Source organism: Zalophus californianus, chromosome 9 (assembly GCF_009762305.2).
Source record: "Zalophus californianus isolate mZalCal1 chromosome 9, mZalCal1.pri.v2, whole genome shotgun sequence".
In the NCBI taxonomy this organism is placed as follows: Eukaryota; Metazoa; Chordata; class Mammalia; order Carnivora; family Otariidae; genus Zalophus; species Zalophus californianus.
In genome coordinates, this window is record NC_045603.1 from 68,714,740 (window position 1) to 68,729,009 (window position 14,270).

Sequence of the window (14,270 nt, forward strand, 5' to 3'; positions counted from 1 at the left end):
ATGAACTAAAAGAATACAAAAATCAAACAGCAAAATTATAAACATTAAACAGAATTTGAGATAAGATTTCTTCAGAGAGAAGAGTTTTTTACAATGTACTTCTCATGTACTGTAGAAATGTGTGATTATGTGACTCACATGTTATATTTTACTAGCATCTGTTTATGTTTTGGTTCCAGTGACTTTACTAAAACTACAGAAAAATGTGATACACAAATGATTTCTATGATAAATGTAGAAAAAATCCTATTTAATATTCATAAAAATAATTATACTTTCTCTAAAAGTTTTCAGAATTGACCTACTAATTTTGTTAAGATAAAATCTTTACAAAAGTAGTGCCATTTTCTAAAGGTTTCTTTTCTTTTTTTTACCAAACATTAAAATATCTTTTGATAGTGTGAGTTGAATTTTTCTAGTATTAGAAAAGCCTAGGGTCAATTGCTTTTAAATCACTTAAATAATTCCAATGAGAGATAATCTTTTAATAAAACTATCCCCTCCATTTCCACTAATTTTGCTACTTTTCTATTTTTCTTTTGTCTGAAATATGTGAATCTGAAATGAACTCGATCACAGTTTAGTTGGTTTTGGACTTGTTAGGACATTTGTATTATATATTTTTAAATGTCTTGAATATATATGCCTTCCAAGGCTCTGTTTCCAAAAATGCACTCTCTTCCTTAGACTCACATGCACTAGTTCCCAAAATTTCAACATGATGCTCCCAAAGGGGGGCAGAGTTTGCTTGAGACTCAGTGCTCAAATGTCACTTCTTTATCCTCATTAAGCAGTTACTACTCTGGGCATACTGCTGCCCATGTAAGACTCTGTGTTAGGGAGACTCCAGGGGTATATAGTTATAAGCTATGGTTCCTGTTCCATAGAGCAGGAAAAAAGTGAAATGGTGATTTGTAGTCCAGGTAAAAAGTGCTGCAGGAGTTCCATGGAGGAAGTGATTACATGGTTTTTATGAGGGGGAATGGGAATGGTGCTCAGTGGTAGGGTCTAGATGAGCAGAGCGGGAGGAGACACATCTGGGGAGAAAAATAAGCTTACAGACATCCTGGAATAAGTGTGCTGCGGTCAAGAGCCAAACAACAAGCCCTTTGGTTTGGGGTAAAGCTAGAGCATAGGAGACACGTGAGAAAAACACAGCCAGGGCCAGATCGTGGAGGCATTGAGCACACACTCTTGGAGTCTGGACTTTATTCTTGGACAATGAGTCACTTTGGCTGAGAAGAGGCATGTACAACATTGCATTTCAGATTGGAAGTTTATGAGGCTGAGCCGCATAGAGTGTATGGGACAAGGCGACATCTGGAAGCAGAAGGTTCCACAGGAGGTTATTTTTCAATAGTATAGAGGAGAGTCAGAACTGAATAGAAGTAGAGAAATGAGAAGGAAGGATTAGGCTACAAGAGACATAGCAAAAGAGAAATCCACTGGCCTGGCTGACTGACTCAGTACTGGGGGAGAGAGAAAAAGAGTTAAGGGCCCTACTTCTCAGGCCTCTTTTGGACTCTTCCTCCTATTAGACATCGATTAATTTGGCTTTTGAGGACTGACATCTCCTTGCTTTTCTGTGGACTCATCCCCAGTCATTTCACTGATGGGTGCGATCCAGTTCTTGCAATCCCTTCGCTCAAGAATCTGGAATTAGGCCTGACAACTAGAGAGTGGTCTCTTTCTGAGGTGTTGGCTGCGTCCATTTTCTTCCATGCGAACTGGGAAGCTCAAAATGCTGCTTTACAGTAAGAGAAGAAAAGGAAACAGAAGTTAAAAAAAAAAAAAAGATGAGAGATGGAGAATAAAAGCTAGGTCTGGGTTCCCTGGTGCACTTTATTCTGTGCTTTCGTGTGTCCCTAAAAAATAACTGCATCCCTCCTCTTTAATTCTGTAGGACATCCTTATATTGCAGTAATACATTCCCTCCTTTGATTAAGCTAGCTTGGCAGGGTTATTGTTACTTGCAGCCAAAATGATCCAAACTGATATATTCCTCAGCATGAACTCTCCATTTTCAGTCACTCGGTGCTCTGGCTACTCTCTGAACAGTTGAGCACTTTGCTAACTCCACATGTTCATGCCACTTCCTTCATCTAGAATGCCTTCCCCTTCCCAATCCTACTGACTCTGCCTATATAAATCCTGACTACCCTTCCTTTCTTCTAGCCCTCTCTACTAAGTACTTTTTGAGTGAGTCCATAATACCATAAATTGTAATGTCACATTTTCCCCCTCCGAGTCCCTGATTTTAGTGACCTTATTGGAACAATAATTAAAACGATGTAAAAGAGGGTAGAAGGTGATGGATAGTGCACAAAATCAGAAAATTTATGCTCTCACATATACAAATTAAAAAAAAAATCCAAAAGATGATGATTTACTTGGCTACTAAAACCTTTGACTCTACGATGGGTTCAAAGAGGTACAGTAGGCCATTTGGCCAAAGCAGATATTTTACATAAGGAAGTGTATCATTTAGGAGTATTAGATGAAAGAAGATAAAAACAGCCTCTAAACAAGTAATGCATCCTGCATTATTGCATTAGTGCATTTGATTTTATGAATATCCAGAAGAGGTCCTATATCAAGTAAGAGACAGATATGGAACCTACCATGCTTTCTTACTTTCTCCACTATGCTAAACTAGCCCACAGAAAATAAAAAAGAAATACATCAATTTTTAGATGACACAAACATTCAATTTTATGTAATTTTTAAAAATATAACATATTTTAAATTGTTATCCACTGAAATAGCAATATACTCTAGGAACCATCTTGAACCTAATGCCTGGGCTATATTATATAGCAAAAAACTAAATCAAAACAAAACAAAAACCAAACAGTTATTCTCTTTTAAGATACTACAGAATATCACTTATAAAGGCCTTTCTTTCCTCTAGAAATGAGAAAACCAATCTGCTATCTTGTGAAATCTCACATAAATTTGGAACACAATGGTGTTTACCTTCCCTTCAGCAACTGTGACTTTGTTCTGGTAACTTATAATGCCTCAAAGGGGAAAACCCCAAATTGCCTTCTGAAACCAATAAGAAAACGTCTAGCTGATGAATGTACATTTAATGAGCAAGATAAAGTGCCAAGAAATAGTTAATGTTTCTTTCAGCCTCATACAAAGGAACATTCCTCCATTCTGGGGTCCTAGGACCCCAAAGCATTCACAGCAGATGACACAAGTAGCACTGGTTAGTGGAATGCTATTGTACAAACAGTCTGTTGCTGAGCAGGGCAGAAATATGTTTACATGAAAATGGAATGATCTTTAGTTAGGAGTTCTGAAAGAAAGTGATAATTTCCATAACCAGAAAAAGCATTTTACATCATTCCATTTCAACTGCTATAAAACCCTGAGTTGCTTTGGCAATTGCTTATCCCTGCTTTGCTGGCTTTATATCATCCTCATCTCTGCAGCTTTTCATTTACTAAATAACAGGGTTTTTTGTTGTTATTTTGCCTTGTTTTGAAGCCTTGGCAGAAAACACCACCATTCTGTACGCTTTCTCAGCACCCACCTTGCAATGTTCATACAATGAATTTTTGGTGCTCCTTTTATAAAAGCCCAGTTGGCATATCCTCCCAGTAAAACTGCTGAAACTATGATCAGAGAAGTCCCCATCAATAATAACTGTAAACTATGCCCTTCTCTCGCTTTATGGAGCTCTTCACTGTCCATACACTGTTTGTTATACTGGTAACAAAGCATAGAGTGGCTTTAGTGACAGAAGGGAAATGCAAAAACACTTACCTGCATTACAATAAGGAGGTCAAAGACCAAGATAAAAGAAGCCAGGAATGCTCTGGAAACTTCATCACTGGGCAAAAAACCCCGATTCAGCTTGTCCCAGCTGATCCAGTCAGTTGTAATGACAAGTACAACCACGGAAGTCAGAGTAAAGAGAACCGTCCTGCAAGGAACAAGATGTTCATTAAAGAACGTTAGACATAATAATATAGACAGTGAAGACTGCCTGTTACCTGTGCAGTCTTCAATGCCGACCCTTTGCCAAGGCATATTCACCAAAATGAAGATGAACAAAGAAGTAAATTAAGTGCTTTCTTCCAAAAGCAATTTAAAAAAGATATAATAGCATCCACCCCAAGATTTTCCCTTAAGAACATGAAGATAATGATTACAGAACAAATAACTAACAACAAAAATATTACAAATAGCCTTGGCTAGTGCAATATGTGTCCCAAAGAGAACACTGGTGTGTAGCTCTCATTACATGTGCATCATTTACTGAGGGTAGTAGACATGCATATGTAAGAGCATAAGGCAGATGGTGAGTGATGAACAAGTCTTTGGATTCTATTATTGTCCTATAAAAGAGAGGGATAGTTAGACCAATCCCATCATCATCCTCATAGCCTGAGGATGAAAGAACCACCTCTACACACCAACTGTGTAGCCATTTCTCCTCATAGGACTTGTGTCATAGATGGCTTGTGGTCTAGTGACCTGTCTAGGCCACACCATATTTGATTACCCATTCCTTGTTGTAAGATACTAACCTTATCTTTTATCTTTATAACCCCTATAAAATCTTACATAATTGTATCAGATGGAGTTCAATGAATGTTTGTGGAAGTTGTAACAATTAAGCTTTCTATAAAAATCAAGAGTCCTTAGTCTTTCTTTTCTATTTTTTTAAGATTTTATTTATTTATTGGATAGAGAGACAGAGCACAAGCAGAGGGAGCAGCAGGCAGAAGGAGAGGGAGAAGCAGGCTCCCTGCTGAGCAGAGAGCCTGACGTGGGGCTAGGTCCCAGGACTTGGGGATCATGACCTGAGCCGACCTGAGCCGAAGGCAGATGCTTAACTGACTGAGCCACCCAGGCACCCCTTAAATTAGTCTTTAATATTGACATTCAAAGTAAATCTGAAATGTGGGTGGCAAATTTAATCTGCCAGAGAATTGTCTATAATGTAATTAAGCCTCTGCTTTCAGAGCTATATTGGTATCTGGATATCATTTTGAATTGTAAAAAGGAGTCTACGGCTATACCACCCTGAATGCACCTGATCTCATTTGAATTGTAAAAAGGAAAATAAAAAAGAGTAATTATTTTGAAAATAATCTTAATCGAAAGGAAGAAAAAGGGAAATAAAGAAAAAAAAGAAAAGAAAAGAAAAATGGAAGAAAATATATGGAGGTGAAATAATACCTTAGAAGAAGACATACCCGTTTTGGCAATTAACAAACTGTTTTTGCCCTCTGATGTCTGATAATAATTGATACAAAAAAAGAATAATATGGACCATCCTAGACCACCTCTTTTCAGTTGAACAAAGCATAGATTTCTAAACCTAAACACTGGGTTTGCTTTTCACAACTTCTTATTTGTAACAAGTTATACTTTGATAGAATGAATATAATGGACCCCCCCTTAGATTTCCCACCCCCATAAATAGTAAAGATATATTTAAATTTTTTTTGAAAAATAAACATTTCTAATAAAATTAACTTATGTAAACTATCAAAAGAAATTTCACTCATGATCTTCAAAATATAAATTACAGATTGTCTCTATTACCATTTAGAATACCTTTGATCATTTCCAGAAATTTAAATGGGTTAATTAAGCATGGGAGAAATCCTAAATAACTATTATAATTCAATAGAAAGAAATAGCAAATATTATATGGTCAAACATAAGAATAATAGGATTTTAAACGAATCTCTCTCCAGGTTGTCAATTTGTTCGTATTTTTTGTTTTTTTCCTCTTAAGCAAGTACAAAGTTTATATATTTCATGAAATGAGATATCCTTGGATATCATATTGGCCTAGTAGTTATCAGTCAGAACAATGCTCCTTTTATCTTCCTTCTCCTCTATCTTTAATGCAACTTTCACCCTTATCAGGATGAGATGCCCTCTCTATCACCAGAATTTCATCCAAGGGCAAGGCATTATGACAGGAGTAAATGCCAAAAAGACATTCCAGTTGGATCTGCCTTTTTTTTTTTTTAATTCCAGTCTAGTTACTATACAGGGTTATATTAGTTTCAGGTGTACATTATAGTGATTCAATAATTCGATACATTATGCAGTGCTCCTCCTGATAAATGTCCTCTTAATCCCCATCACCTATTTCATCCATCCCCCACCCATCTCCCCTCTGGTAACCAACAGTTTGTCCTCTATAGTTTAGAGTCTATTTTTTGGTTTGTCTCTTTTTTATTTTATTTATTTGTTTTGTTTTTAAAATTCCACATGAGTGAAATCATACGGCATTTGTCTTATTCTGATTGACTTATTTCACTTAGCATTATACTCTATATCCATACATGCTGTTTCTAATGGCAAGGTTTCATTTTTTATGACTATGTTCCATTGTGTGTGTGTGTGTGTGTGTGTGTGTGTGTGTGTGTGTGTGTGTGTGTGTGTGTAGCACCTCTTCTTTATCCATTCAGCAATCAGGGGACACTTAGGTTGCTTCCGCAATTTGGCTATTATAAATAATGCTACAATAAACATAGAGATGCACATATCTTTTGGAATTAGTGTTTTTGTATTCTTAGGGTAAATCCCCAGTAATGTAATTACTGGATCATATGGTAATTCTATTTTTAATTTTTTGAGGAAGGTCCATTCTGTTTTCCATGTTCACTGTACCAGTTTTCATTCCCACCAACAGTGAACCAGGGTTCCTTTGTCTCCATATACTCATCAACATTTGTTGTTTCGTGAATTTTTGATTTTAGCCATTCTGACAGGAATGAGGTGATATCCCACTGTGGTTTTGATTTGCATTTCCCTGATGATGAGTGACGTTGGGCATCTCTTCATGTGTCTGTTGGCCATCTGGATGTCTTCTTTGGAGAAATGTCTATTCATTTCTTCTGCCCATTTTTTAATTAGATTATTTGGGGTTTTTTGGTGTTGAATTGTATCAGTTCTTTATATGTTCTGGATACTAACCCTTTATCAGATATGTCATTTGCAAATATCTTCTCCCATTCAATAGGTTGTCTTTTAGTTTTGTTGATTTTCCTTTCTTGTGCAGAAGCTTTTTATTTTCCTTGCCTCAGGAGACATATCTAGAAAAATGTTGCTATAGTCAATGTCAGAGAAGTTACTGCCTGTGCTCTCTTCTGGAATTTTTGTGGTTTCAGGTCTCACATTTAGGTCTTTAATCCATTTTGAGTTTATTTTTGTATATAGTGTAGGAAAGTGGTCCAGTTTCATTCTTTTGCATGTAGCTGTCCAGTTTTCCCAACACCATTTGTTGAAGAGACTTTCTTTTTCCCATTGCATATTCTTGCCTCCTTTGTCCAAAATTAATTGACCACATAAACTTGTGTTTATTTCTGGGCTCTCCATTCTGTTCCATTGATTTATGTGTCATTTTTGTGCCAGTACCATACTATTTTGATTACTATAGTGTTGTAGTGTATCTTGATATCTGGGATTGTGATACTCCAGTTTTGTTCTTCTTCTACAAGATTGTTTTGGCTATTTGGGGTCTTTTGTGGTTCCATACAAATTTTAGGATTCTTTGTTCTAGTTCTGTGAAAAATTCTGTTACTATTTTGATAGGGATTGCATTAAATCTATAGATTGCTTTGGGTAATGTGGCCATTTTAACAATATTTGTTTTTACAATCCATGAGCATGGACTATCTAATTTTTGTGTTCTCTTCAATTTCTTTTTTCAGTGTTTTATAGTTTTCAGAGTATAGGTCTTTGACTTCCTTGGTTAAGTTTATTCCTAGGTATTTTATTTTTTTGGTGCAATTGTAAATGAGATTTTCTTAATTTCCTTTTTGCCTCTTCACTATTAGTATAAAAAATGGAAAAAACTTCTGTATATTATTTTGTATCCTGTGAGCTTACTGAATTCATTTATCTGTTCTGGTAGTGTTTTGGTGTAGTTATTAGGGTTTTCTACATATAGTATCATGTCATCTGCAAATAGTGAAAGTTTTCCTTTCATTTGCATGACAAATCCTTTTTCTCCCCTCATTTTCAATCTGCATGTGCCTTTAGGTCTGAAGTGTCTTTTGTAGGCAGTTTATGGATAGTTTTTGCTTTTTTATCCATTCCATTACCTATGTCTTTTGTTTAGACCATTTAGGCCATTTACATTCAAAGTAACTATTGATGGGTATGTACTTATTGCCATTTTATTACTTGTTTTATGGGGTTTTTTTGTACTTCTCCTCTGTTCCTTTCTTCTCTTGTTTTCTTCTCTCACAGTTTGCTGGGTTTCTTTAGTGATATACTTAGATTCCTTTCTCTTCATTTTTTGCATGTCTATTAGTATTGTTTTTTAAAATCTGTGGTTCCATTAGGTTTATATTCAACATCTTATGCATATATCAGCCTATAATAAGTTGAGGGTCACTTAAATTTGAACTCATTCTTTACTCCTCTCCCCTCCATGTTTAGGTATATGGTGTCATACTTTAGATCCTTTTATTTTTGAGTCCCTTGACTGCTTTTTATAGATATACTTAATTTTAATGCTTTTGTGCTTCCTACTTTTCTTACTGCAAATTGTGGTCTTTCCTTTCAACTCAAAGAGTTCCCTTTAATATTTCTTGTAGGTCAGATTTGGTGCTCATGAATTCCTTTACCTTTTGTTTGTCTGGGAAATCCTTTATTTCTCCTTCTATTTTGAATGATAGCCTTGCTGGATAGACTGTTCTTGGTTGCAGGTTTTTCTCTTTCAACACTGACTATATCATGCCACTCTCATCTGTTCTGCAAAGTTTCTGCTGAAAAGTCAGCTGATAGCCTTATGGGGTTTCTTTTGTATGTAACTATTTTCTTTTCTCCTGATGCTTTTAAAATTCTCTCTTTATCACTACGTTTTGTCATTTTAATGACTATTGGTATTGGACCTTCTTGGGTTGATTCTTTTGGGGGCTCTCTGTGACTCCTGGATTTAGATATCTATTTCTGTCCCCAGATTTGGGAAGATTTTAGTTATTATATCTTCAAATAAATTTTCTGTTTCCTTTTCTCTCTTTCTCTTCTGGGTTCCTTATAATGCAAATGTTATTATGCTTGGTGGCGTTTTTGAGTTCTCTAAGTCTATTTTCATTTATTATTATTATTTTTTGTCTTTCCTGTTCAACTTGATTGCTTTCCATTACTCTGTCCTCAAGGTCACTGATACATTCTTTTCTTCCTCTAGTTTACTATTTATTCCATGTAGCATATTTTCAATTTCAGTTACTGAGTCTTTCATCTGTGATTGGTTCTTTTTTGATGTTTTCTATCTCTTTGTTGAGGATTTCAATGAGGTCCTCCATTCTTTTCTCAAATCCAGTGAATATCTTTATGACCATTACTTCATTATTATTTATCTCCATTTTGTTTAGCTTTTTTTACTGTGATTCTTTCCTGTTCTTTCATTTGAGACATATTCCTCTGTCTCCTCATATTATCTGACTCTCTGTGTCTGCTTCTATGTGTTAGCAAAGTCAGCTACATCTCCTGCTTTGAGTTTAGCGCCCTTATGAGGAAAAGGTCCTGCCCTGCAGTGCAATGTTCCCTGTTCACCAGAACCTGGCACTTCAGGGGTATTCTCTGTGTGTGTTGCACGAGCCCTACTGTTTTGGCTGAGCCACATTTGCCTTCAATCCATTCATCTGCAATGGCTCTCTTTGTCTACTGTAGGCAGGGTTTGGTCCCTGTGTTGTTAGTTGGCCAGTCTGGGGCTGCCTTGGGCTTAAATTGAGTCAGACCAGGCATTTGCCAGAGACGCAGTAGCACTGAACTGCAGGGTGCTTTCTCTGTGTTGTCCCTTGAGAAACTTTTGCTGGTGATAATGCCTTCAGTTAGACCAGTGTGTGTATGGTTATCTTCTCCTCTCCTTGGGGCAGGAGTCACTTTGGAGTGGTGATGGCCTTTGGTGGGTCTGTTTGCATATTGCCAGGCTTGTGGCACCAGTTTGAATGGGCTGTGACCAAGGGCATATTGGAGGGGGCATGACATGTGGTGCCAGCAAAGTCTATTCTCATCCACTGAGTGAGAGGACCTGCAGCCACCAGGGTAAACTCCTGCTAGGCCAGCTGGGTTGGAGGGGGCAGATCCACAGATGTAAGCATGGATGGTATGCACTATTAGCAAGCTAGGTGGAGAGTGTTGCTTGGTGCTGGTTCCTGAAGGTGTCCTTGTAGCTAGGCTGGGGGGCCATGGAGGGAAAAGGTGCCCACCAGTTCTTTTGTTCTTAGAGGGGTCTCCCAAAGATCCCTGTCCCTCCAGAACATGCTCTGAGATTAGCAAATAAATATCCTTTCTGTGTACCCCAGGCTTTTTTCAAACTGCTGCTTCTATGCTGTATCTCAGCAGGACTGTTTGTTGTGCTGTCTCTTTACAGGTGGGGGCTCTGCCCTCCTGGCTCTCCCAGAGCCTAGCCTACTGATTTTTAATGTTCCAGATTTTAAGTCTGACTGATTGTTAGGCCCCACTGATTTTCAAAGCCAAATGTTATAGAAATTTGTCTTCCCCATTTGGGTCCCTGGTGCCTAGGGTGCTTGGTGTGAGTGTTTGCTTCGCTCCCCTCTCCATGCCCCCTATGTCTCTCCCTCTTAGGGAAAGTCATGCAGGTCCCTTTGGCCCCAGGCCACATCTCTACCCTTCCTACCCTCTTTGATGTCGCTTCTTTACATTTAGCTGTGGAGTCTGTTCTGCCAGTCTTCAGGTCATTTTCTGGGTTATTTACACTGATGTGGGTGTTATCTAGTTGTATCCATGGGATGAGGTGAGCTTAAGATCCTTCTACTCCACCATCTCCTCTAGAAGTCTACAGGTTAGTATTTTTAATATCACTCCTGTACTTTTTTTGAGAGATACCTGGATCTCATTTTGTGAGGACAGTTGATTACACAGGAGTTCATACTCTAATGTTACTTCATTGGTCTAAATATGTAAATTGGTAATGTAAAATTAAATATTCAGAGGCACATTTTTAGGTATCAAAATCCGGAAGTTTGGAATAAGTGTTTGCTGAGCCATCAGAAATCTCATCTCTTTCAAGATTTACAAAGGAATTATTCTTATTCATGTTAATAATCTCATAGTGAATACAATCATTAAAATTAATCTTAAAACTTTTTGGTACTTGGAATTTATCATAATGCCTGCTGTGTGAAAGCTTCCTAAGTTCATCTCTTGGATATTTGTTTTATTTGATATATTTTCATTATCCACTATATAATATTCTGAGAGTTTTTCATAGATATTTTCCTGGCTTTATTAAGTACTTCTGATTTGACAGAGAGTATTGCTGCAGATATCAAGAAAAAGTTATTGGTAATATCTTATTACTCCAAAGGGAAATTAAAGGAAGTATTCTGCCTGATATTTAATATTTACTAGTATAAAAAGAATAAAAATGACAATCATTAAATATTAGGGTATACAGCTCAGAGAAAGAGCCCTAAAAACAAAGTATCAAGCAAATGGAATAAGGAAAGGAAAAAAAGGGACCAAAATACATTTATTGGTCATTCCACTTCCAAAATGATACTTAGCCCCCTCTCTAGACAGAGCTACAGAAGGAAATGTATTGCATGTGGTTTGTTTTTCTCAGCCACTACTTGTAAAATTGACAGACTTTACCATGCTATGATAATTCAGTCAGAACACCAGTTTAAAAGAACCATGACTCAGATTATACAAAAACAGTCACTCCTATGTGAAACAGCTACAAAGGAAACAGCAATGGTAGTAAATTATTATTACAGTTATGTGCCACTTAAAACATGCCAGGCATTGGTATAAACACTTTACACAAATTAACTTGTATAATCCTTACTAAAACCCTATTATCACCACCCCCAATTCACAAATGCAGAAACTGAGTCACAGAAAGTTCACCTGGGTTACAGACTTTATAAGTTAAATAAAATATAAGATATAAGTGATATAAAATGGTTCTCATCCAGGCTGACTTATGACGATCTGTGTCATAACCTTCATATGGATTGCCTCTCATAGGAAGCTCTTGAATATTATCCTCCTGTAACTGTGTAGCTAAGGATTTCATTTATTTTCCTTTTTCATTACAAGTATAATATTGGAAAATTATCATCCAGAATACTTAACATTGAAAAGTAAAACTGACAGAGACTGACAAGAACTGGCAGGGAACAGTTAAAAGGAATATTTTCATGGCAGTAAAAATGGAACCTCATAAATGCTGGTCATCAATGCAACATCCTTGGGTTCTTATTTAACCAATATGATTGAAAAGATGTTTACTCTGGACCATGATCCTTGGGGAGTTCCAGCTTCTTTTTCAAGTAGCATCCAATTAAACAATTATCTGGATTATTTCCTTTCACACTGCAGCCAACACAAGCTGGAAACTCTGGCTTATCAATTTCACTGTCTCTGGTTTCTGGCTACCAGTCAAATGAAAAAAAAAACTCCTACATAATTATCAGCTTGAGTGGTTAGTCTTAATTTCATGTTTTCAGATTTCTAGTTTGTTTGCTTTTCCTCAATTGTTGTTGATTTCTCTTAGATTAGTAAGAGTCTTTAAAAAAAAAAAAAGGTGTGTTGGGGGGACCTGGGTGATGCAGTCGGTTAAGCATCTGACTCTTGGTTTCAGATCAGATGGTCATCTCAAGGTCATGATATCAAGCCTGGCGTTGGGGTCCATCCTCAGCGAGGAGTCTGCTTGAGATTCTGTCTCTCTCTCCCTCTGCCCCTCCCACTTGTGTTCTCTCTTTCTCTCTCTCGAAAAATAAATAAATAAACAAATCTTAAAAAGAGAGAGAGAGAGAGAGAGTTAGAATGTGAGACCAAGAAGGGTTAACAGAGCTTTTCTAATCCAGTGGTTCCCAACCACTGGGTGGGCTCCTAGGAACCACAGAATTATTGGTAAGGAGGTGCAAATTTTGTGTGTGCACTAGGAGTCACTCGTACAGTGCACAAATAAAATGCTTCTACAGAGGTTAAGGGACTTGCTCATGTCACACAGATTGCCGGTGACAGCTGAAATGAGAAATTATTGATTCTGAGAAGGACTCAGCCTATAGCAAAGCACTTTCTTTCTTCAGCTAAAAATCTACAGATATTCTAAAAAAAACCTTAATATCATCTTGGTCTTACCTGAAAACATACTCATTTTACATCCTACTCAATTATCTATTAGAGTTGGTGATCAGGGACAGAGTAGAACACGTAAGTAAATCCAGATAATCCCCAAAACCTGGTTTAATTCATAGTCCTAACCACTTCTTCACCATAACTTCTGGATTTTTTTTTAAAGATTTTATTTATTTATTTGAGAGAGAGAGAGAGAGAGCAAGAGCATGGTGGGAGAGGGGCAGAGGGAGAAGCAGACTCCCCATGGAGCTGGGAGCCTGAGGCAAGACTTGATCCCAGGACCCTGGGATCATGACCTGAGCCAAAGGCAGACGCTTAACCAACTGAGCCACCCAGGTGCCCTAACTTCTGGATTTTTAAAAATACTGAACATTCATTTTAAGTAACTAAATTAGTTAATATTGTTTTCCTTCTTCCATTCATAACCATTTTAAGATACACTTACTGCAGAGTCAAATAGCCTGAAAGCAGGCATTAAGTGAAGACACAGAAGAACTTACATTAGGTTCTAAGGTCTTAGAGTAACTTAGAGTTACTATTACTATTATACAGTTTTATTACTATTACACAATTTTATCTGAATAAAACTAGGTAGCAGGAACGTAAAGAATCCCCTAATACAAGTTGAGCCAAATAAACTTGCCAAAATTTGACCATGTTTTATACTACTAAAAATAGCATTTCATGTGATTCAACATAATTATGCTTTTATGTGTTTTAATATATTTGTTACTATTCATGCTCTAAAATGTCTATAATCTTTTATTCTAGTCATGAATATCACATTCCTTTCTGATCATGCTGCACAATTATTGTAACATCTAAAAGGAAATAAAAATCACTTTTATTTCTTTTTTACAAAATGTTGAAACTCAACTAAAACAAGTCAGATCATGTTTCATAATTTCTCATAGCAAAATAAAAATCTGAGAATCCTATTAAAAATTAAAGGTTTAAGGTTATCACTATAATAAAAGAATGCTTGGCTCAAGATAGCAAATGTAATTTTACAATTAAGGTGTAATATTTCAAAGTGCTAAACATATGAAATGAAATGTGGTATGGCAATGGAATTTAAAATGATTTAATATCATAATTTCTAACCATGTTGTTTACAGAGAAAAAATACAACAAGCAGGCATTAGCAGAAGAATACTTTCCTTCACTTT

The 14,270-nt window shown here is 36.6% G+C and overlaps 1 protein-coding gene across 6 annotated transcripts in view; it reads right to left on the reverse strand.

The window, feature by feature from the left end:
* TMEM117 (transmembrane protein 117) overlaps window positions 1-14,270 on the reverse strand; it is a 472,857-nt gene that overhangs the window by 77,979 nt on the left and 380,608 nt on the right. For all 6 annotated transcript variants that reach the window (XM_027595076.1, XM_027595072.1, XM_027595073.1 and 3 more), the window contains one exon: window positions 3,775-3,934. In XM_027595076.1, the coding sequence (XP_027450877.1) occupies window positions 3,775-3,934 (160 nt within the window). The remainder of the gene's footprint in view (window positions 1-3,774; window positions 3,935-14,270) is intronic.